This window comes from Typopeltis vanoorti, chromosome 20 (assembly GCF_054136105.1).
Source record: "Typopeltis vanoorti isolate ZY-2024b chromosome 20, IOZ_Tvanoo_1.0, whole genome shotgun sequence".
In the NCBI taxonomy this organism is placed as follows: domain Eukaryota; kingdom Metazoa; phylum Arthropoda; class Arachnida; order Uropygi; family Thelyphonidae; genus Typopeltis; species Typopeltis vanoorti.
Genome location: NC_143568.1, coordinates 104,124,705 through 104,150,871, shown reverse-complemented (window position 1 = coordinate 104,150,871; position 26,167 = coordinate 104,124,705). Strand labels below are relative to the sequence as shown.

At 36.7% G+C, this 26,167-nt stretch overlaps 1 protein-coding gene across 1 annotated transcript in view; it reads left to right on the top strand.

The window, feature by feature from the left end:
- Positions 1-26,167, top strand: part of LOC150095741 (putative ATP-dependent DNA helicase HFM1) — a 178,899-nt gene that overhangs the window by 136,696 nt on the left and 16,036 nt on the right. Inside the window, exon 11 of the mRNA XM_090409949.1 lies at positions 1,633-1,730. Coding sequence (XP_090266075.1) covers positions 1,633-1,730 — 98 coding nt within the window. The remainder of the gene's footprint in view (positions 1-1,632; positions 1,731-26,167) is intronic.

Below are 26,167 nucleotides of genomic sequence, written 5' to 3'. Positions count from 1 at the left end.
CACCCTGTATAGTATAATATTAAATAATAAAATATTAAAATAATATAATATATTACTACATGCAATATTGAATATATATAAAGATAATGAAATAAAAATAAATGAAAAGTTGTCTGAAAAACACTATAAACCAAGGAGTAAGACAGGGATGCCCTCTGTCTCCAACACTTTTCAATATTTACATTAATGAAATATTAATATAGTGAAACACCTTAAACAATCAAAGTATAGAAATTTCCCAGAATAACAAAATAAATACACTATTATTTGCAGGTGATCAGGTAATAATATCAAATAAAGAAGACAATTTACAAAGAGTAATATATAATTTAAATGTTATAATAGAACAGTTTGGAATGAAAATTTCCATAGACAAAACTAAAACAATGGTATTTTGTGGACAAACTCCAGTTAGAAGTAAAGACAATTTACAAAGAGTAATATATAATTTAAATGTTATAATAGAACAGTTTGGAATGAAAATTTCCATAGATAAAACTAAAACAATGGTATTTTGTGGACAAACTCCAGTTAGAAGTAAAATAGTTATTAATAATAAAATAACAGAACAGATAAATACTTTTAGTTATCTTGGATGTGAAATATCATATGAAGGAGAAAAACACAAAAATTAAAAACTTCAAAATTGTTACAGATCATAGGCCTGATAAATAGAACACTCAATCCAAATATGGTACAAAAAGAAACATGCTTGAAAATATACAATACATGAGCAGTGCCCACATTATTATATGGCAGTGAAATTTGGGCAATAAACAAACAAGATAAACAAAGAATAAAAACAAGTGAAATGCGATTTATGAGAATACACATTATTAGATCAAAAAAGGAATGAAGACATTTTAAAAGAACTAAAAACAAAATCAATAGAAGAAAAACTAAAGAATTATAAACAAAAATGGATAGAACATGTAAACCGAATGGCCAACACCTGATATCCTAAACAAATACTAAAATATAAGCTAATTAGAAAGAGAAGGCAGGGTAGACCTCAAAAAGGATATTGGATGGAAAATGAGACCGGAACAGACCCATATGGTCTATACCTGTAATTAGTGTTATGATGATGATGATGATATAATATTTTCTAATTCTGTGAGTTCCACTTCTTTTCCAGTGATACTCCTCATTTTGCTGGTGCCTAACTTCAGTTTTTCTTTGAATAATTCTGTTCCAGTGGCCGACTTTTTCTACTTATTTAATTTTTTCTAGTTATTTATTTATTTTTAGTTTCAGTTCAATTTAGAATATGATTTGGTCTAAGTCCCAGATTGCCAGTCAGTCCTCATCTCATTCACTATCCTCATGCATAACTAATAACAAAACTCCTGTCTCAGGTCAAAAGCACTAGTTGGTTCGTTGCATCCCTAATGGCCTGTATGACAGAGGTCTTTCGGTTATCTTGCTTTGTCCCTTAAATGACCCAAAACTATTTTGCTATATCAATATATGTATGCTTCTAAGAAAACAGCTTCTTTATGTATGTTTTTATGTATGTATGTATTTGTTGACTTGAAATCATTTAATTTAAACAATATATCTACTATTTTGTTATCTTTGGATATATAATGTGAAAAAGTATATCATAAAGTAATGTTTTGAATTTGTTAGTCTTATACAAGCTACTCTAGGTTGTCTTCAAATACAAGAAGCATCTCTGAATCAAGATTTAGCAAAAATCATGAGAGCTGGCCAGCGACTTACTAAATGTAAGTTATTTTCCAGTGTGTATTATAAAACATGTTTATCTCATGAGCCAGACTTAAAAAATATACACTTTGGAAATACAAAAATGAAAAATATCCAAAGATATTTTTCATTTTTCAATACTACAGTCGATGTTTTATACGGTGTTTTACCACTGGTTACAAAGTGTATTATATGTTAAAAAAAAGTTTAATTTTCTTAAGTATTTCCAAAGTGTATTATACTTAACAAGAAATAATATTCTTGTTTTCAACCTTTATCCAAGCATAAGCAAATAAAGTTTGCATGTGAAGTACCTTCACAACTATTCTACTTGTATACAGAGGCTGTTGACTTCACATCAATTGTCTTAGTATCCCATAATACAAAAACATTATGGGATACTAATCACTACTCAGGTTTTGCTTTATAAGTACAGAATGGCCTCCAAAAACTAGATGATATTTCATATTACTCTACCTCAGTGAGTGACCTGAAAGGATCATTCTAACTTGTTCTGTTGATCTAGATCACTCCAGGGATACTCAGCAGTGGTTCTGCCAGACTCCTGTAAAGGTCTTGGTTCCACCCATTGACAGGCTGAAGCTTGCTACCAAGCCAACTACTAGTTCCACAATCAGCCAGTAAGAACCTCTCATTTCCAATGGTAAACTCCACTGAAGGGCCCTGGCAGTAGAAGTGATGCCATAAGCAAGCATTAAATGTAATAGATTGCCAGTCGAAGATTACTTAAGTAGAAAACCACTTCAGTGGTCAGTAATGGTTCCTCTGAATCCGTACAGAGAAACATCCATACAAATATCCAAACAGAGTGAAATCAGTCTTTGTGCCATGATGTGGCCTTGACAGTGCCCCATCATGCGACATACGACTAGTTTGACTCCCTCTCTAGGCATGACTTGGCAGAGTATGTGTAGTGTGGATTATTATTATTATTATTATTTCCCAAGACCTCATGAAGTCAAAGACTCATCTGGGAGGTCCTTTTATCACACACACACACATCTCATCATACCGTGTCTTAAACACACTCAAACTCCTTGCAGACACCACACTCTCAGGCAAGGCATTCCAATCATTTACAACTCTGCACGAAAAAAACCTGTCTCTCACTCCCCTACTCACACCCTCTTTATACAGTTTCCAGGGATGACCTCTGGTTCTCCCCTGATCTCCCACTATTCTCTGTAGAACTTCTCCACCATTGATCTCATAACAACCCCTTACCAACTTGTAGGTCTCTATCATATCTCCCATCTTCCTTCTCTCTACCAGACTCTGCAAATTATATCTTCTCAATCTTTCATCATACTCAACATTCCAGTTGATCAAGAAGCCTCCTGACTTGTTACTGACAGGTTTGGGTCCATGCAGTGGCTGGCCTGTGGCACCACCATTTTACCTGATGGGTCTCTAAGTATGTTTCTCAATCTATCCCCATTCTTCTTAGTTTCTGCAGTAGCTTGTCATGTGGTATTGCTATAATCATCCCCTCTGTCTCCTTGTCACCTGTTATAAAAATATAGCCAGATTACTGAAGCAAGACTTCCTGGACAAACCCAAACTTCTCTTTGGAAAGATTCTTATTCTTCTCCATCCATGTTTTGTATTCTATCTCTAGCCTGCCTCTTCAATACCTTCATTACCACACCTAAGCAAACTGGCCTATAGTTTGCTACCAATTAACTTTGATTCTTCCTTATGTTGCAGCACAAATATTCCTTTTTTCCACTCTTAAGGGATTGCTTTCTATTGCCAGACTTGTTGACCAACTAAGTCAAGCACTCTGTCATTTCCTTTCTACATTCCCTTTATATACATATTATTATTATTATTATTATTATTATTATTACGGGTATCTCCATGGAGTCAGTAGACTCATTGTGGGAGACCCAAACTAGCAAAACAATATCTGTCATATCGTTTCTTGAATTCATTTACAGACGAAGAGCTCACAACTAAGTCAGGCAATGAATTCCACTCGTTCACCACCCTCCAGGCAAAAAACCTTGTTCTGACACTCTTGTTAACCACACTCTTCTTTAATTTCCAGGGATGACCTCTTGTTCTTCCATTACTATCACACAGCTGAAACATTTCCCCTGCATCAATCCTATAAAAACCTTTCAGTAATTTAAATGTTTCTATCATATCCCCTCTTCTCCACCTATCAACCAACCTCTGCAATCCACAAGCTCTCAATCTATCAATGTAGGGGACATTTTTTATATCACTCACCAACATGGTCACTCTTCTCTGAACCCTCTCCACAGCCTCCTCATCTCCAAGGAATCCAGGTGACCAGACCTGAGCACAGTAATCCAAATGTGGAAGTATCAATGCTTTATAAAGGGAAATAATAACCTCTTTATCTCTGGATGTCAGTGTGTTCCTCAACAACCAAGTAATCTTGATATATAAATATACAAAAAATATACAAAATATATACAAAAAATATTGATATACCATCTGATAATCTTATTAATATCAAACTTATTTAACACTCAAAAAGATAATTAATCACTTTTGATATCTGCTAAGGATTTGAATGTATCAAAAATGATTTTTATCTGTTTGATATTACTCTTCTAGCATGCAAAGCTGCTAATTTCAGAAAAAAAATATCAAAATATTTTTGAATTAATTTTGAATTAATCATTGTTTAACATGTTTTTTATACCCCCAAATACTGCTTCCCCTAGATGTGTAAAGTTGTTATATCTAAGCAATGCCTGCTCCTTCTAATGCTTTCATAGTTCAAGTTTCCCATTATGTTCACCTGCCAGTTACTCACCAACCTCACCAGAAATTATTATTATTATTACCCCAAGACTTCATGGAGTCAAAGACTCATCTGGGAGGTCCTTTTATCACACACACACACACACACACAGAACTTATCATACTGTGTCTTAAACACACTCAAACTCCTTGCAGACACCACACTCTCAGGCAAAGCATTCCAATCATTTACAACTCTGCATGAAAAAAACCTGCACGAAAAAAAATCTCAAAATATTTTTGAATTAATTTTGAATTAATCATTGTTTAACATGTTTTTTATACCCCCAAATACTGCTTCCCCTAGATGTGTAAAGTTGTTATATCTAAGCAATGCCTGCTCCTTCTAATGCTTTCATAGTTCAAGTTTCCCATTATGTTCACCTGCCAGTTACTCACCAACCTCACCAGAAATTATTATTATTATTACCCCAAGACTTCATGGAGTCAAAGACTCATCTGGGAGGTCCTTTTATCTCTCTCACACACACACACACACACACACACACACACACACACACACACACACACACACACACACACACACACACACACACACACACACACACACACACGCACACACACACACAGAACTTATCATACTGTGTCTTAAACACACTCAAACTCCTTGCAGACACCACACTCTCAGGCAAAGCATTCCAATCATTTACAACTCTGCACGAAAAAAACCTGCCTCTCACTCCCCTACTCACACCCACTTTATACAGTTTCCAGGGATGACCTCTGGTTCTCCCCTGATCTCCCACTATTTTCTGTACAACTTCTCCAGCATTGATCATATAACAACCCCTTACCAACTTGTAGGTCTCTATCATTTCTCCCCTCTTCCTCCTGTTCACCAGACTCTGCAAATTACATCTTCTCAATCTTTCCTCATATTCAACATTCCAGAGTTCAGAAACTACCTTAGTCAGTCGCCTTTGGACCTTTTCCAACATCTCTTCATCCTTCTGACAACCAGGTGACCAAATCTGGGCACAATAGTCCATGTGTGGCCTAATTAAAGCCTTATACAACAGAATAAGAGTCTCCCTACTTCTACACGTCAGTGTCCTCCACATCATTCCCAGAAGCCTTTGTGTTGTCTCTACAATTTTGGCAATGTGTCTCCTAAATTTTAGCTCCTTATCCACTATCACTCCCAGATCTCTTATTTCCTCTACTTCCAACAATATATTCTCACCAAGCATAAATTCTGCATCCCATCTTTGTTTTCCAAATTTTAAAACCTTACATTTTGCAACATTGAACTCACATCCCCATTTGCTTGCCCAATCACTCAATTTATTCAAGTCTTCTTGCAAGGCCACAACATCTTCACCACTCTTTATGGTTCGTCCCAACTTTGCATCATCTGCAAACAACTGATTATCTCCATCCAAATCTTCGCCAATATCATTAATATACAAGTTAAATAGTAATGGCCCTAAAACAGATCCCTGAGGCACTCCACTAGTGACTTTCCTTTTCCTGGATATTGCATCCCCATACACAACTTGTTGATACCTATCAGATAGCCAGTCTCCAATCCAATGCACTAGTCTAATATCCAACCCCATCTGCTCTAGTTTGACTGTCAACTTATCATGAGGTACTCTATCAAAAGCTTTTGCGAAATCCAAGTATATTACTGTGTATCCTTCTCCTCTGTCCAAGGAAGCAGTCACTTTATTGTAATAAGTAAGTAAATTACTAAAACATGACATCCCTTTAGCAAATCCATGCTGCCCATCAAAGATAATACCATTGTTGTCAACCCAGCTCTGAATCCTAGTTCTCAGAAGCTTCTCCAACAACTTAACCACAACACCTGACACACAGATAGGCCTATAGTTTGATGCTTGAGTTCGATCACCTCCTTTATGAAGTTGGCACAATCTTGACCTCCTTCCACTCCTTGAACATATTGGTATTACCTCCCTCTACATTTTATGGCCTAGAAAACTATAAAAAATATTTAAAATTTCTGCTCATTTGAAAAAACCTTGCACCCCATCAGTAGCGTGCCAGTAGTTTCTGGCACCTGTGAGCAAAACTTTAGTTGCCGTCGCTATGCCCCCCCCCCCCCCCAATAAAAAATTACATTATAAAAATGTATCAGTGAGTAAAAATTAAATACGAAATATATTAATTATAAGTTTATTCAACAAAAAGCAAAAATTAAAAAAAAAATGTATAAAAAACAATAACATGCAAGAAGGGTACAAAAACAACAAAAATAATTTGGAAAAAAATAAAGTAATTTATGTTATTTGGCAAGAAAATCATTTGTCAATTGCATCTTATATATAATAAGATCTTAAGGAATAATAACAAATAAGTGATTATAAATAATTTGTTTAAGACAAGACAAATCTATAAAATATATTTAAAATTTAAACAAAAATGTAATTTATTTTGATATAATTAATGAATTATATTTTTTTATTTAAAGTATTTCCTCCTCAACTGAAATCTTTGCCACCTTTACTATCCTGGTGCCTGTGTGCATCGCACAAATTGCACACTGTGCCGGCGTCCCCCTGCACCCCATTGACCTCAAAGCCACTGCTAGTGCTGTCTTGACTCTCTGCTTGTGGGTGGGAACAAAAACGTTTCTCAGATCATCATTAATATACCCTATTTCTGCTTTTATCCTGATGTGCGTGATGAGTCTAATGACTCATCGAGGCATGGCACCTACACTGCAACTCTCCATCTCCACTATTCCACCAACCTTCATCTACACCTACGCCATCTACTGCCGACCACCACCACTAATATTTTTACAGACAATTACAAACGTCCATGCTCACGGCAGGATTCGAACCCACAGCCTTTTGGCTGGAGAGCAGATATGGTAACCACTCAGCCAAACAGGCTGGCAAGGTCTTATTTTGTTTATTGAGGTCTTATCAGTGGGAACCATTGTGAAGATAAAAGTTCACAAGTCTGGCTCCCACTGATAAAACCTTAATAAAGGCTCTAATTGGTTTGGATAGTGACACTTCCCATAATGAGTAATAATGTTCACATCCAAAAGGAAGCTTGATGTGCATTATAGTATTACCATTGCAATTTGATATGAAATCATCTTATTTCAGTTGCAAAGTTGCTTCATGAGCAAACTTTTGTTTGCTCATGCCTGGAATATAATTTCTTGTTAAGTATAATTTACCTGAAAGTATGTCTTGTGTGTCCTCTAATCATCCCCCCCCCCCACGCACACACCCAATGACCAAATCTCTTTCCATAGCCACTTGATCACCCTTTGACACCTCCTTCAGCTCTCTCTCTCTCTCTCTCTCTCTCACATACACATCAGTTATTTGTTTGTTCTAGTACACAATTTCATGTCCTGCACCCTTTGTTTCACTTATTATTCTCGCTATCTTTTATTTAAGTTCTTTAGCGGCCTAATTGACCGAGTGGTTAGTGTATCCATATCCACTCTCCAGCAAAGAGGCTGAGGGTTTGAATCCCACCAAGGGCATGGATGTTTGTGATTGTCCTACTAACCATTTACCATATGCACTACTGTAACCTGTGTCCTGGCCAGTGGCATATCTAGAGCTTTTGTCATCCCTCTCAGTACACACCAAAAATACTACAAAAGAGGTCAAAACAATGTATAGAGAAATAAATTAAAACACTATGTTTATGTTTATTTTAGTTGTAAGTATAGTTGTTAAAAACTAATTATTAATTAAGTAATAAAAATTACTAAGTTAACATAAATAAAAGAATCGTTGAAAAATAAAATTGTCTCACGTAAAAAGTGCTGCCCAGGGCTGATCCTCCCCCCCCCCCAGCTACGCCACTGGTCCTGGCACAGTATGACCTTTGATGTCTTTGCTTCATAAAAATCAAATAAACAGTATCTAAAAACCCAAGTTTTTAGATACTTTTATTTTTGTTATTGTCATTTCTATCCTCTCTTAATTTTTCAGGAAGTGACAATGTATACTAGAATATTAATTAAAAACTTTACTCAATACCTTCCTATATTTTGACAATGCTACATTGCCATCTTCAGGGATCACAAAACAATGATTTGTGCATGCAGGCACTAACACTAAGCAAATGAGGCTGAAGCTGAAGAAAGGCAACTGAAGTCGGTCTTAGAGTTTTAAAGTGCCCCCCCCCCGAGTAGGCTAAATCGGATATCTTGGCCATTTGGCTGATGTTCTTAAAATGCAAGCTTCCCAAATTTGTTGAGGTTTGGAAAGTTTTTCAGAGCTGAGGCTGATTCAAGAAATAATCTTTCATACTTGTACTTGCTGTGATATAATAAAGTGGTCTTCTTCCAACATATTCTGTGGTGGGTATCCAGGGCATGATCAGCAAGTCCTGACTGGCTGTATTGGTTAAACCCAGTGGTGAGCTATGGAAATTTTAACAAAGGGCTCGCATCGTCAAGCAAAAAAAACCCGCATTTCACACAAAAACTTTTATTAATACATCTCGTGTACAAATGCCAATCAAAAAGTATAAAGGGACAACCTGTAAAGACTATCATTTTAAAACCAATATTTCATGATCTAAACATGAAATATTTGCACACAATCATCTGTGTTAATTTATCTTACATAAGAAAAACATTTTTTTTACTATCAAAATATAATAAGACTTTTATAATCGCACATATGAAATAGTCTGCTTTTTTTATAAACAAAATAAATTTCTTTTGTTTGCGATAGAAGTTTTATGACAAACAATCTATAAATAATAAATAAATATTATCTAAAAACAATAATAATGCAGCAAAATGTAAGGTCTTGAGGTTTGGGACACATCGATGGGACACTGGCTTTTTATAATAAAGTTACAAGAGCATTAGATGAGGGGAAAGGCATATACTGTCATTTTTCCTAGACTTAGCAAAGGTATTTGACAGGGTGCTTCATGATAAGCTGATATTCATGTTTCAGCACATGGGTCTGGATGTCAGATTGTTCAACTCGATTCAGGATTGGCTGTCTGATAGGTATCAGAGAGTTGTGTATGGTGGAGCAATATCAAAGAGGCAGAAGGTTACAAGTGGGGTTCCACAGGGCTCAGTACTGGGACCTATATTGTTTAACTCATTTATATCAATGACATTGTCTGTGGATTGCAAGGGGATATTCAGTTGTTTGTGGATGATGCAAAGCTGGGAAGGGTTATTAGTAATAGTGCAGATGTGGTAACCCTGCAAGAGGATTTGAATAAGCTAGATAGATGGGCAAATGAATGGGGGTATCAGTTTAATGTAGCAAAATGTAAGGTCTTGAGGTTTGGGACACATCGATGGAACACTGCATTCTCTATGGGAGGAGTTAAACTGGAGGAAGTAGAGGAGACATGCGATCTGGGGTTGATAATTGATAGAAACCTGAAATTTAGGGGAAATATTGCAAAGGTAGTAAAGGTAATACAGAGGATTGCTGCAATAATGAGAAGGACACTGACCTGCAGAGATAAAAGGGTTATCATTCCATTGTATAAGACTCTGATCAGATCACATTAGATCTGATCAGAGTCTTATACAATTAACTTTCCACAGTTAATAATAAAATTAACTGTGGAAAGGGTACAAAGCTGAATAACAAAGATGGTGTCAGGACTGTACAATGTTAGTGTTATGAGGATCGGCTGAGGGAGTGTGGACTGCAGAGTTTGGTGGATAGAAGAAGGAGAGGTGGCTTTTAAACTGTTGAGAGGTGGTTACAGGGTTGACACAGGGGAGTTCTTTCTCTTGGTTGAACAGCGGGAAGGAGTCACGATAAGGGGCCATCCCTGGAAGTTACGAAAGGAAACTGTGAGAAAGAGAGTGAGGAGTGGTTTCTTTGCATGGAGGGTGGTTGAACCATGGTATGCATTGCCTGATAGAGTGGTGAGACCGAGAACTGTCAATGCATTTAAGGAGTGATATGATGGACTTTGTGTTTCCTATGCGGGACCTCCCTCGATGAGTCTTGATAGACTAGTGTTTCTTAGAAAGGACCTCCATGTCTTTTGACTCCATGGAGGCCTGAATAATAATAATAATAATAGTAATATTGAAGTATGTTATATTTCTCTTTGTTTTTATACTTGAAGTGATAATCAACGTTACCAATCAAGGAGCATTATTTTATAGTCCTATTTATTTATATGCGATTACCAAAAGTGAATTGTTATTTGTAAAATGGTAGTAACAGTAACTATAATATTTTATTTAATAAAATCACTTTGTTAGGTTACCATATTAGTTTGTTGCTTAATATATTTAAAAAAATTATGTTTTTTTTTTTTTTTTTTTTTTTTTTTTTTGTAAAAAGTAAACAAAGGGCTCACAAATTTGAGAAAAATTTAAAAAGGGCTCGAGCGATCTCCTTATAGCTCACCACTGGTTAAACCAGATGTAGTCCTTGTGGTCAGATATCCTGATATTGGCTGTCCTACATATTTGGCAGTAGTAGGACAATTTGCAACTGCAAGGGACCTGGTATACTACAGATAGGTCTAGGAGAAGTGGCTGGTCTTTGGTTGAGCAGATAAGAGATGCCAATTTCTTATGTGGTTTATAACTAGTTGTGAGGTCATATTTTCTTAGGATTTTTGTTACTATTGGCTGAGAAGGTGCTAAGGATATGGTTAAGTTCAGTAGTTAGAGTATTGTTATTAAATTGATTAATTTTGTCCTGTTATTTAGGATTTTTATAATCCCATATTGTTGGCAGGGAGAATTGATTGTTTGTGTGTTGAGAAGTTGTGGAGTGTATCCAGACCATTGGGAAAAATAGTGAACACATCATCTACATAGCATAGCCAAACAGTGCGTTTATATGGGGCAGAGTGTAAGGCTTTTTCTTCAAAGATCTCCATAAAGAAGTTGGCCAGGGGTGGAGAGAGTGGAGAACCCATGGCTGTCCCCTGTATCTGTTTTAGAATTTTCCTTGCCAAACGAAATAGCCTGAGTTCATGATAAACTTAAATAGTGCTGGTATATCGGGAATCAATTTGGCTTGGATGAGGTCTAAGGTTTGTTTGAGTGGGACATTGGTGAATAAGGAGGAGACATCAAAACTGACAATTACATCAATGTGTTGGAGTTTGATATCTCAGCCCTATTTCAGTTCACCATGAACTCAGACTATTCCATTTGACAAGGAAAATTCTACATCAAATAGATGGAACAGCCCATTTATTTGAGGGGACAGCCATGGATTCTCCACTCTCTCCACTCCTGGCCAACTTCTTTATGGAGACCTTTGAAGAAAAAGCCTGAGACTCTGCCCCACATAAACGCACTGTTTGGCTATGCTATATAGATGATGTGTTCACTATTTTGCCCCATGGTCTGGATACACTCCACAACTACAACTTTTCAATATATTTAAACAATCAACACCTCAGGATACAGTTTACCTTGGAAAAGGAAAACAACAACAGTCTCCCTTTTTTAGACACTCTGATTACATGCCAGCCTGATAGTACACTGTGTAGCACAAAACACTGCAGACTATTCTTATATCTAGAATTTAAAAAATGATTACATTATAACAAAAGTTAATTTCACAAAATAACATTTAAATACTTATTTCTGAACAGTAGTTTATGACATTTCTTATTTTTAGTTTATATTATTATTATTATTACGAGGGTGGTCTGAAAAGTTCTCGGCCTCAACTATAGATGGCGACACTGTCGGCACTAAGTTTTTACCCCTAAGTTGGTACTGCAAGTCATTCTATCAAGTAGTTTGTTTTATACAGCTCTCTGAAGCAAAAGTATTATCTGTATCCCTTAAAATGGATAAAATTGAGTTTCGTGCGGTTATAAAATTCTTTGTAAAAGAAGGTTTAACACTAAAAGAAATTCATTCAAAGTTCATAATCTGGAAAGTTTATGGGCACTCTTTTCCTTCGTTTTTGACAATTAAGAAATGGGCTGCCAAGTTTAAATGTGGCCGTACCAGCTTGAAGATGATCCACGCGAAGGACGTCCAAAAAAGTGGAACAACACCAAAAATCATTGATCAAGTGCACAATATGGTATTGGATGACTGGCAAGTCAAAGTGCGTGAAATTGCTGAGACTATAGGCATTTCAAAAGAATGTGTAGTATAGATTTTGCATGAAGAATTGCAAGTGAAAAAGCTTTGCTCAAGATGGGTACCATGCTTGCTCACAGCAGATCAAAAATGCACTCCCATGAAAATCTCTGAACAGTACTTGGAGCATTTTAACAAGAATAAAACTGATTTTGTGCATCGATTTATTACAATGGATGAGACCTGGATTCACCATCACGCACCAGAATCTAAACAGCAGTTAAAGCAGTGGACAGAAGCCGGTTGTTCAGTGCCAAAGAAGACAAAGTTGGTTTCATCAGCAGGAAAAGTCATGGCAACGGTATTTTGGAATGCTAAAGGCATTTTGTTTATTAATTATCTTGAAAAGGGTAAAACAATAACTGGGGAATATTATTCCTATCTTTTAACCAGACTAGATGAAAAAATTCGTGAGAAAAGACCTGGATTGCAGAAGGAAAAAAAGCATCTTTCATCAGGACAATGCACCTGCCCACAAAGGTGTTTTGGCAATGGGAAAATTAAGGGATCTGCACTATGAATTGTTGGAACATCCACCCTATTCCCCAGATTTGGCTCCCTCCGACTTCTGTCTCTTCCCAAAACTAAAACTTTTCCTCGCTGGTCAGTGTTTTTCTTCGAATCAAGAGGTGATTGCAGCTGTAGAGGAGTATTTTACAGATCTTACTGAGAACCACTACAGGGGCAGATAATGGTGCTGGGGCATCACTGGAATAAATGTATTAGTCTTAAGGGAGATTATTGTTGAAAAATAAAAATAATTTTGATATTACAAATTTCAATATTATTGTGAAATTTTTTTTCATTGTTAGGCTGAGAACTTTTCAGACCACCCTCATATTATTATTATTATTATTATAAGAAGAAATAATATTCCATTATATAGACTGGTGTTCGGAGTTTATGATAAGAAACTCCCAACACCAATCTACATAATGGAACACTGGACTCCATACTTCAAAAATCTTTTATACTAAGCAAGGAAGACAAAAACAGAGAAAAACTACAAATTCCTGTGGACAAAGAATTCCCATATATTTATGAGAAAGAATAAAAACACTCGAGTATACATAATTACAAATGAATCCGACTTACACAGCCTACCAATATAAAACACTAACTTTTCACATCCTTAAGAATAAGATTAGAACTCATTTAAAAACTATATAATGGAGTTCTCAAACATAGGCGAACATATCCAGTCAGACAACATAAACTTCAAGGTCTTTGAATCTTTGAAGAAATGGTCAGACAACATTTCCACCAATAACAACTTCATTATCATACACACAAACATAAGAAGTATAAAAAAACACTGACTGATATTAATAACACAGCTCAATTATACCATGATAATTCTGACCGAAGTTGCAATAAATGACACAGAAATTTATTCATATAACATAAATAATTATCAAACCTACAACTTATGTAGACCAAACAAAAGAGGAGGTGGCATTGTGGCATTTATCAAAGAAAAATACAATGTGACTGAAAAACAAACTCACTTTGAACATGCAGAAACACTAATTCTGGAAATCACAAATAGCCACAATAGTATCAAATACACAATAAACACACTATACAGACCCCCCCCCCCAGATAATCCATTCGGTTTTCTTCACGAGTTAGAAACATGGCTAAGCAGCATCGAACCCTGTACAACACACAGGCTCATCCTAATAGGAGATATTAACATAAATACACTTGACTATGCTTCTTCAACCACTAACACATATCTAAATATACTAAGTCAGTACGACATAAACCCTACCATTAACTCCCCAACAAGAGAAGAAATACTCAATAACTCACTAACACAATCATGCATTGATCATATCAACATACGGGCTCCCATCCATACATATACATCATCAGTAATTAACGTAAAAATTGACGATCACTACCTTGTCTCAACTTCATTTTATTACGTTTCCTACCCTCCTCCCACCACTGCAAAAGTCGACAAAACTCGATCATACTAAAGAGCATTGTCGATAACCAAGTAAAAAATACAGACTGGAATTCCCTACTTAAAATAAATAAATAACCATATATATACCAGTAACACACATTTACAAACCTTATACAAAAACACAAGAAATTAACTAACAACAAAAGTTCGTAGGGCAAAAAGATGCTACTATTTCCAAAAATTCATGGAATATAACGACAACATTAAGCAAACATGGGCTACACTCAACGAAATAGTAACTCGAAAAAAGAAAACTTCAGCACAAGATTTTATTGCAAAAATCTTCGGTCAGGACACAAACCAAGAAGAACTAGCAGACTCGTTCAACCATGGTTTCAAAAACATCACACAACTCAAAAAAGACAAACTACCAACAATCAACAAAAAATTACCAGCACAAAATCAACAGCAAACCATGTATTTTCCAACAGTAACAAAACAGGAACTAAAGGAAGCACTCTTACGGCTAAAAACAAAGACTACTCCAGGAATAGACAAAATAAGACTCACAGACCTTATAACACACTTTGAACAAATAAATCCAATACTTTTGAAACTCGTGAACATAATATTCGACACAGGCATTATTCCACAACAACTAAAAACTGCAGTAATTACGCCAATATACAAACACGTCAAAAGAACCGATACTCAGAACTATAGACAATAGCTACACTACCAGTCATCTCAAAAATTCTAGAAAAAATAACACACACCAGACTACAGAACTATTTGCAGAAGTACAACATCATCTCACAAAACCAATACAGCTTACAGAAAACAAAAAGTACCATTACTTTATTAGAAGACATCGCCGACACAATAAACAAAGCTCTCAGAAAAAACAAGTACGCCGTCCTTATACTGCTGGACCCAACCAAAGCATGTGATACACTTGAACATGACATACTACTCACCAAACCATACTCAATAGGTATAAGAGAAACACTGCATACATGGTTCAAGAATTACCTCTCAAATAGAACACAAGTAACAAAAATAGGTATATGTCACAGTCGGAGTATACAAATAAAACACGGTGCCCCTCAAGGCGCCATATTATCACCCACTCTATTCAACATATACATAATGTTCATAACATGGCCATAAGAATTCAAATATTTCGATACGCAGATGACACTGCACTACTAGCAATCCACACAGACATTAACACTGCTCTCTGCAAAGCACAAGACCTAAATGAAATCACAACATACTTCCACCAAAAAGCAATTCTAATCAACGGTACCAAAACACAGATTCATACGCCCCACATCACTATCGATACATTGTCACACATACCGCTGTATTAACAACAAAAATACCTGCCAACGTTCCAAAATCAAACCTGCAATACACTCAAAATACCTCGTCTCTATATAGATTCCCACCTTAAATGGACAAAACATATAGAATACCTACACACCAAACTCCGGATCATCGCAGCAAAACTCTTCCAAGTTAAAGACATTATTCCATCCAACTTAAAAAAACTCCTGTATCACAGTATCTGCGAATCCCTACTCAGATACAGAATAACAGTCTATGCAAATACATCAAACAACCACCTAACAAAATTAGAAACATTACACAGGGAAAATTGTGTCAACAATGATCTGGAGACTTTACATGCAACAACCAATATCCGACAAGCACATGGCGATACACAGAATTCTGAGCATTAAAAACCTAAAACACTACATGACATTAATAAGGAATTACTTCAACATCACCTATCGAAACAACAGAGATACATATCGTATAACACGACCTACAACAACTCTCTACATCCCCACACCCTTCAACAACTCATACGGTTCTTTTATGAGATCACATCAGATACCCATGCAACTCATCAACCTACCAAGAAATTTAAAACACATAGATAACTACTGAACATTAAAAAATGAACTCTGGAAAATATACCAACAAAGTTAAGATACCATTAACACTAATATATACATCACAAATCACCAGCATGCAATGCCTACATCCCATACCATAAACAGTAACAAACAACATAAATAGTGAAGGCTAAATCCCACTCTCTTCATAAAGCTAACCCAAGCTTTGAAGTAGGTGGGATTAACTTGTCTCACTCATCAACATGTAATCCCTATAAACAAATGCAGAAATTAGTTTGTATAATCACTCTTTCTCAAACTTTGAAAAAAAAAATTATACAAAAATTCTGTATAATCTTTATTGTTAATATTAGAAGAACATGTGTTGTAAATACAAAATATAAAAGCAAAAAGTAAAATTAAAAATTTTAATTGAAATCCAATGTAGAAATTGCAGCACTTAGTGCTGAACTCTGTAAACTTATAAGGCTGCAATGTCACACAAGATGTTTATTGTATGTATAAATATTTTAGCAATCAATAAATTATCATTATTATTATTAAAAAAAAATTATCATCATCAAACTGCTTGGATATTAAATTTTTACTTCACTAAAGATTCTTATTTAAATTTGATAGGTTTATCACAATATTTGTTCATTGAATCTAAAGGGTTCCACCGTTATTATTGAATGCATTTGTACTGGCCAAATGTTTTAAATCACGCTTGTGGGGAAAATCTAAAACATGTTGCTCGTCCGCTGGATAAGATTGGTAAACATATATGTATATAGATAAATATAGATACATAGAAATATAGCAGATTGATAGACAAATAATGATCTCTCAATTATCTAACCCTAAAATAACTGAAATATTAAACAATAAATCACACGATAACCACATTAATTAACTTTAACAAAATGAAATTACAAATATTTCGTACTGAAAATAACGGTTACAGGAAAATTCATCGAAAAGCGAATTCATCAAAAGACAATTCATCGAAAAGGCAATTCATCGAATGAACAATTCATTGAAAGACAATTTGTCGAAAAACAATTCACCGAAAATAAATTTTCAATAACGTTATGGAAAAAGTAATCCATTTAGAACAAAAACTGAACCATGCAGACAGCTTCTTGTACCAACAATTTCTACTAAGTCATTTAAGTCAGAGAGTTTTTGTAATACAGTACATAATTTGGACACATTATTTCTTTGTCGCCCCGAATATAGCTGAACTGAAAACTGGAACGGTTCGACATTTTCTTGTAAAAGTTTCAAATAGCGAATCTGAGTAATTCATCCCATAATAATTGCTGTATTGAAGTCGCATATTACTACTAGCAACAACAATAATAATAATGAAGCCCGCATAGTTCAGTCGGTAAAAACAAAGCCGTTAGTGAGAAAGACCTGGGTAGTTGGATCCCATTTACGCATACTTTTTATCAGTCCTGTTCTGCTAAAGGTAAGTTTGCAGGCATAATATAGATACGGCTGAGCTTTTCTTCCGGAAACAGGCAAATCAGTCCCATGAACAGACATGAAACAGTTATCGGACAAGAAACACTATAAGAACCATATTATTCTATAATTTTTCCCTATGAAAGTAGCATTGTAATCTCCTTATTCACGGTTCAGGTTTTGTTCGAAATGGATCAGTTTTCTCATAAAATTTTTGAAAATTTTAAATTTTCGGTCAACTGTTTTTTCGATGAATTGCATTTGCAACGAATTGTCGTTCGATGAATTGTTAATTCATTGAATTGCCTTTTCGATGAACTCTCCGGATACCGAAAATAACAGTGCATCATCAGTGCATAGAAACAAGAAAATCAAAGAAACAGCAATACAAGGTACATAGCGCAGTCGGTGGTTTACCAATTAAAATCTGTTGCCAAGTGCTAGAAATTAATATTAATAAATAATATTATTAAAAATATTATTAAAAATGATTTTATGTAACCACCAAAAATAGACTTTAATAATATTTTTAATATTAATATTCACTGATGATGTACTATTATTTTCAGCATGAAATATCTGTATTTTCATTTCGTTAAAGTTAATTACTGTGGTTATTGTGTAATTTATTGTTTATAGTTATGCCACAGGTACCTTTAAAGATTAGAACTGAAATGTAAATCAGCATTCTCTAACTGTATAATCTATTAACTGTGTCCTCATTATCATCAAGTTGTGTACTGGATGCTCTGATATTGCTACATGATTAAGTTAACTCTAGTAGTAAGACTTATACGTTGGTTAGACATAATTGGTAATTAGTTTACGGAATTAACAATGCATATAAAGTATATTAATTAAAGGTAACTTTAATGAATAACTTCTATATTTCGGCAATGTCACATTGCCATCTTCAGGAACATAAAGATATGATATGTGCACTCAGGAACTAACACAAAGCAAATGAGGAAGAAAGCAAGAAACTAATATTGTTCCTAAAGTCCTAATGGTGCCCTCTTGCGGGCTAATTTGGTAGTCTTGGCAGTTGGGCTGAAGTTCTCATAATGAAAGTCTCCCAAATTTGGGGCAGTTTCATGCACCCAAATTTGTTGAGGTTAGGAACGTTTTTTTAGAGCTGCTGAAGATTCTTTGAATAATCTTTCGTATTTAAACTTGCTGCGATGAATTATTTTTGTTTTCTTCCAACGAATTTTATGGTGGGTATCTAAGGCATGGGCTGCCAGCCCAGAGTGGCTGTACTGGTGAAACCGGATGTAGTCTTGGTGTTCTGAAATCCTGATATTTGTTGTTCTGCCTGTTTGGCCAAAGTAGGACAATTTGCAGCTGCAAGGGACCTGGTATACACCAGGTAGGTCTAGGGGAAGTGGTTGGTCTTTGGTAGAGCGGATAAGGGATGCCAACTTTTTATATGGTCTGTAACAGGAAGTAAGGTCATATTTTTTGAGGATATTGGTTATTTTCTCAGAGGTGCCTTGGATGTTGGGGGATGGTGATAGACTTGGTGTAATCTTTATTGTGGAGGGGGGGGGGAGGGGGGTTGTGGTTTACAGGTTTTAGTATTTTTTTGGATTTTTTTTGGGGTTATAGCCATTGGCTAAGAAAGTGTTGAGGATGTGGTTTAGTTCATTAGTCAGGGCCTTGTCATCTGAGCAGATTAATTTTGCCCTGTTATATAGTGTTTTTATCACCCCATATTGTTGTGAGGGGGGGGGGGGATTGCTGGTGAATGTATCTGCCAGTGTGGGTGGGTTTTCTGTAAACAGAGAAAACCAAAGATCCATCAAGCTGGCGGGTGATTAAAGTGTCTAGGAAGGGGAGGGTGTTGTTTTCCTCTTTTTCTAAGGTGAACTGGACTCTGGGGTGTTGGTTGTTTAAGTGTGTTAGGAAGGAGTGGAGTGTGTCTGAGCCATGTGGCCAAATAGCAAACACATCATCCACATAACGAAGCCAAATAGTGGGTTTTTGTGGGGCGGAGTTTAAGGCTTTCTCTTCAAATGTCTCCATAAAGAAATTGGCCAAGGGTGGGGAAAGTGGTGAACCCATGGCTGTCCCCTCTATCTGTTTGTAGAACTTTCCTTGCCAAACGAAATAGCCTGAGTTCATTGTGAACTGAAATAGGGCTGAGATATCGGGAGGAAACTTGGCTTGGATGAGCTCAAGGGTTTCTTTGAGTGGGACATTAGTGAATAGGGAGGAGACGTCAAAACTGACCATTATGTCAGTGTGTTGGAGTGTGAGGTTTTCTATACTGGCTTTAAAGTGGGCTGAGTTTTTTATAAAGCCAAACCTCCAAAATCCAACTTATCCAAAAACGAATATACAGCCCTACAAGAATTGAAAAACAACAAAAAAAAATAGTAATCACCAAAGCTGATAAGGGAAGCACCACTGTGGTACTCAATCAAAACGACTACAAAGGTAAGCTAAATTCTTTAGTACTAGACCGTACTACTTACCTCCCCATTGAATATAATCTGACCAGCTCTCAGATTAGAACTATCCGCAGACTCCTTAAGAAAGTCACTTCTTGGCCTGTGGAAGTCACCAACAAACTTAAACCTTATAACTCTAGACCCCCCCCCCCCCGATTATATGGACTCCCAAAAATACATAAACAAAATGTGCCATTGCGTCCCATTGTGGATGGCATTGATTCCCCCCACATATAAATTAGCCAAACATTTAGCCAAAACGCTCACACACTACACTGGCAACACACCATCACACATAAAAAACTCAGCCCACTTTAAAGCCAGTATAGAAAACCTCACACTCCAACACACTGACATAATGGTCAGTTTTGACGTCTCCTCCCTATTCACTAATGTCCCACTCAAAGAAACCCTTGAGCTCATCCAAGCCAAGTTTCCTCCCGATATCTCAGCCCTATTTCAGTTCACAATGAACTCAGGCTATTTCGTTTGGCAAGGAAAGTTCTACAAACAGATAGAGAGGACAGCCATGGGTTCACCACTTTCCCCACCCTTGGCCAATTTCTTTATGGAGACATTTGAAGAGAAAGCCTTAAACTCCGCCCCACAAAAACCCACTATTTGGCTTCGTTATGTGGATGATGTGTTTGCTATTTGGCCACATGGCTCAGACACACTCCACTCCTTCCTAACACACTTAAACAACCAACACCCCAGAGTCCAGTTCACCTTAGAAAAAGAGGAAAACAACACCCTCCCCTTCCTAGACACTTTAATCACCCACCAGCTTGATGGATCTTTGGTTTTCTCTGTTTACAGAAAACCCACCCACACTGGCAGATACATTCACCAGCAATCCCCCCCCCCCTCACCACAATATGGGGTGATAAAAAAAAAACACTGTATAACAGGGCAAAATTAATCTGCTCAGATGACAAGGCCCTGACTAATGAACTAAACCACATCCTCAACACTTTCTTAGCCAATGGCTATAACCCCAAAAAAATCCAAAAAATACTAAAACCTGTAAACCACAACCCCCCTCCCCCCCTCCACAATAAAGATTACACCAAGTCTATCACCATCCCCTACATCCAGGGCACCTCTGAGAAAATAACCAATATCCTCAAAAAATATGACCTTACTTCCTGTTACAGACCATATAAAAAGTTGGCATCCCTTATCCGCTCTACCAAAGACCAACCACTTCCCCTAGACCTACCTGGTGTATACCAGGTCCCTTGCAGCTGCAAATTGTCCTACTTTGGCCAAACAGGCAGAACAACAAATATCAGGATTTCAGAACACCAAGACTACATCCGGTTTCACCAGTACAGCCACTCTGGGCTGGCAGCCCATGCCTTAGATACCCACCATAAAATTCGTTGGAAGAAAACAAAAATAATTCATCGCAGCAAGTTTAAATACGAAAGATTATTCAAAGAATCTTCAGCAGCTCTAAAAAACGTTCCTAACCTCAACAAATTTGGGTGCATGAAACTGCCCCAAATTTGGGAGACTTTCATTATGAGAACTTCAGCCCAACTGCCAAGACTACCAAATTAGCCCGCAAGAGGGCACCATTAGGACTTTAGGAACAATATTAGTTTCTTGCTTTCTTCCTCATTTGCTTTGTGTTAGTTCCTGAGTGCACATATCATATCTTTATGTTCCTGAAGATGGCAATGTGGCATTGCCGAAATATAGAAGTTATTCATTAAAGTTACCTTTAATTAATATTCTTTATATGCGTTGTTAATTCCGTAAACTAATTACCGATTAAGTTAACATTATTACTAACTTCTTATCAATAGTTTTCTTTCAGATCTATGTGTCGCAACTTAAATACCAACTTGTGTGGCACCTTATTAAATGGCTTTGCAAAATCCAAAAAAAAATGACAGTGTGTGCCTTACCCTTATCCACTGCTCCATCATAAAACGCAACCAAATAACTAAAACATGTGCAGCCCTTAATAAATACATGTTAGCTTGCATAAATAACATTGCCCCATCTGCCTAATTTTGTGTATAAGATCCTACCAATTTTCCAAAATCTTAACTATGGAAATGGTTATAGTTTGATGTCTCCATTCCTTCTTTGCAGTTGCACTCTCTTATCCTCTTTTCACTGTTCAGGAATTTGTCCCATTGCAAGATGTTCTTTAAACAGCTAGGTTATTGACATGAGCAGTTCCTTAATACTTTTCCTCAAAACATGTAGCATTATAATCCTGTCTAGTCCTGCTGTCTTACTGACATCTAGAAAATACCCAATATTCAAAGTACATCCTGCTCATCCACTTCTTCATTCTTCTAGGAATAAGACCTGCTTTACTAGGATGGAATGCTTTAATAAAATGACTATTAAATAGCTTTATCATATCATCTGCCTTGGTCACCGGACTACATCTCCATCCAGCAAGGTAATCTATTTGCAATCATTTTATCTCCTACTGGCCACATAGTGAAATGACTTGTTGGGATTCTTCTTGGATTTCAGTGCTAGTCTCCTCCCATATTCTAATATTTCTCTCCATACCATACCATACACCTTTCTAGCCTAAGCCTTACATTCTTATTGCAATTGGTTTCCATGTCTCAATCTCTTTATATGCCTATATGCCTTCCATAACCTCTTTTTGAGCTGAGGGACAGTTGTTCCTCCAGAAGTCCCAAGTCCCTTATTACTGTATGCTGCCCAGTTTATGCTGCTAGCGTTAACCCATCCTCCATATTGATCACTTGCATTGTCCTTAACAAACATGTCCTATCTACTTCTACCTCATAGCATATACTCTCAAAGCCATTAGTATCATTTCCCCTCTGATTCTCTACCCTGAGAGGGCACAATTCATCTCCTACTATAATTAACACTCTACCATCCCATTTACTTTCCCTATCCTGCCAAAATATTCTACATGCTTCAATTTCTATCCTTATCAGAACCCCCAGCCACATGAATCAAGCTTTTCTGTTTACCTGAAATCTTTGAAGAGACAGTTTAAAGCTTTCTTTTCAAGTATCTCCATAAAGAAATCAGTTCGGAAAGAGGAGATTCACACCACATAATTCCAGTTTCTCAGAAATCCAGAAACAAAATCTGCCATTGTATCCAATTGTGGCTTGCATTAATTCACCCACTTGAAAATTAGCCAAGTGCTTAGCTAGAGTACTCTCCCAGAATACTCTCCTCTTTACTTATAAGGAACTATGCCTACTTGGTCTCAAGTACAGAAAACCTCACCCTGCACAACATTGACATAATGGTCAGATTTGATGTCTCCCCTCTCTTTGTCCTTCAACATTCTACTTAAAGCTTTGACTTAATTCTCCTTCATTTATTTTTAACAACTGACTTACAACTTAAGCTCAGGCAGTATGTTTTCCTCTCTAATATCCTATTTATATTATATAACTGTAAGGTTTTGAACAGCCTTTTTCATGGCAACTTATCATACACCTTTTCCAGATCCACAAAATTTAGATATAGACACTTTCTTGACTGCTGGTTTTAAAATAAAATTATGATCCTGACAACTCCTGTTTGGCTTGAACCTAACTTGTTCTTCAAATGTTCTTTTCCTCAAATTTAGTAATAAGAATAAAATAAAGAATTATTAATTATTATTATTATTATTATTATTAAAAGAGACCTCCAGGGAGTCGGGAACTTATCGAGGGAGGCCACATACTACATGCACCAGCTAGCATACTTATTCTTGAATTCATTCACATTGCTTGCACTCATAACATCCAATGGCAATCCATTCCAATTATGCACCACCCTATGAGAGAAAAATCTAGCCCTCGCCCCCTTCTTAGTGGCATTCATTCTCAGCTTCCAAGGATGCCCTCTTGTCCTTTCCTCACCCTCCATAAATTGAAAAATTTCATCAATGAAATCCTGTATGACCTTTCAGAAGTAAGTCTCAATCACATCACCCCTCCTTCATTTGCTAGTGTCTGCAGTCACAAATTCTCAATCTGTTTTCGGATTGAGAATTTGTGACTCTCAATGAGGGAGTCGGGAACTTATCGAGGGAGGCCACATACTACATGCACCAGCTAGCATACTTATTCTTGAATTCATTCACACTGCTTGCACTCAAGGAATGCGTTAGCAGAGCTAATCTCAGGTGGTATGGTCACTTAAACAGAATGGGCGAGGAAAGATTAGCAAAACAAGTGTTCTCTGCCAGGTTGGCAGCAAAACGACCCAGAGGAAGACCAAGATATAGGTGGATTGATACGGTACAAAGTGCTTTAGATGATAGAAATATAAGAGCTGATAATATTGGAGTGTTGACAAGTAACAGACTGATTTGGAGGAAAATTGTAGATAGGAAATTAATAATGATGTAATTTTTTTCATGTAGCACTATCATATCCTGTACACCCCTTGAGGGTACATGGCAGGAATTTGATGATGATGATGATGATGCTTGCACTCATAACATCCAATGGCAATCCATTCCAATTATGCACCACCCTATGAGAGAAAAATCTAGCCCTCACCCCCTTCTTAGTGGCATTCATTCTCAGCTTCCAAGGATGCCCTCTTGTCCTTTCCTCACCTTCCATAAATTGAAAAATTTCATCAATGAAATCCTGTATGACCTTTCAGAAATAAGTCTCAATCATATCACCCTGCCTTCTCTGTTTGCTAGTGTCTGCAGTCACAAATTCTCAATCTGTTTTCGTAATCAGTATTCCACAATCCTGATATCATTTTTATCATATTTAATAAAACTCTCCTTTGCACACTCTCTCTAATATATCAGAATCACAATGGAAAATAGGAGACCAGACCTGCATACAGTAATCCAAGTGAGGTCTTATCAAGGCCTTGTAAAGAGGCAAAATGACATCCTTATCTTTACATTATTATTATTATTATTATTATTATTATTATTATTCAGGCCTCCATGGAGTCGAAAGACTCATCGTGGGAGGTCCTTCCTATGAATATAAAGTCTGTCAAGACTCATTGAGGGGAGGTCCCCCCCTAAGAAACACAAAGTCTATCATACCACTCCTTAAACTCTTTGACCGTTCTCGCTCTCACCACTCCATCAGGCAATGCATTCCACGATTCAACCACCCTCCACGCAAAGAAACCACTCCTCACCCTCTTGCTCACAGTTTCCTTTCGTGACTTCCAGGGATGGCCTCTTGCCATCACTCCTTCCCGCTGTTCAACCAAGCTAAAGAACTCCCCAGTGTCAACCCTTTAACCACCTCTCAACAGTTTAAAAGTCTCAATCATATCACCTCTCCTTCTTCTATCCACCAAACTCTGCAGTCCACATTCCCTCAGCCGATCCTCGTAACTATCCTTGTACAGTCCTGAAACTATCTTTGTTATCCGTCTTTGTATCCTTTCCACAGTTAATTTATCCCCTTCAAATCCTGGAGACCAAATCTGAGAACAATAGTCCAAGTGTGGTCTGATCAGAGACTTATACAACGGAATGATAACCCTCTTATCTCTGCAGGTCAGTGTCCTTCTCATAATTGCAGCAATCCTCTGTATTACCTTCACCACCTTTGCAATATGTCCCCTAAACTTCAGGTTTATATCAACCATCAATCTTAGATCTCTTGTCTCCCCTACTTCCTCCAGCATAACTACTTCCATAGAGTATGCTGCATCCCATCGATGTTTCCCAAACCTCAAGACCTTACATTTTGCTGCATTAAACTGAAACCCCCATTCATTTGCCCATCTATCTAGCTTATTCAAATCCTCTTACAGGGCTACCACATCTGCACTATTACTAATAATCCTTCCCAGCTTTGCATCATCCTGAAACAACTGCATATCCCTTTGCAATCCA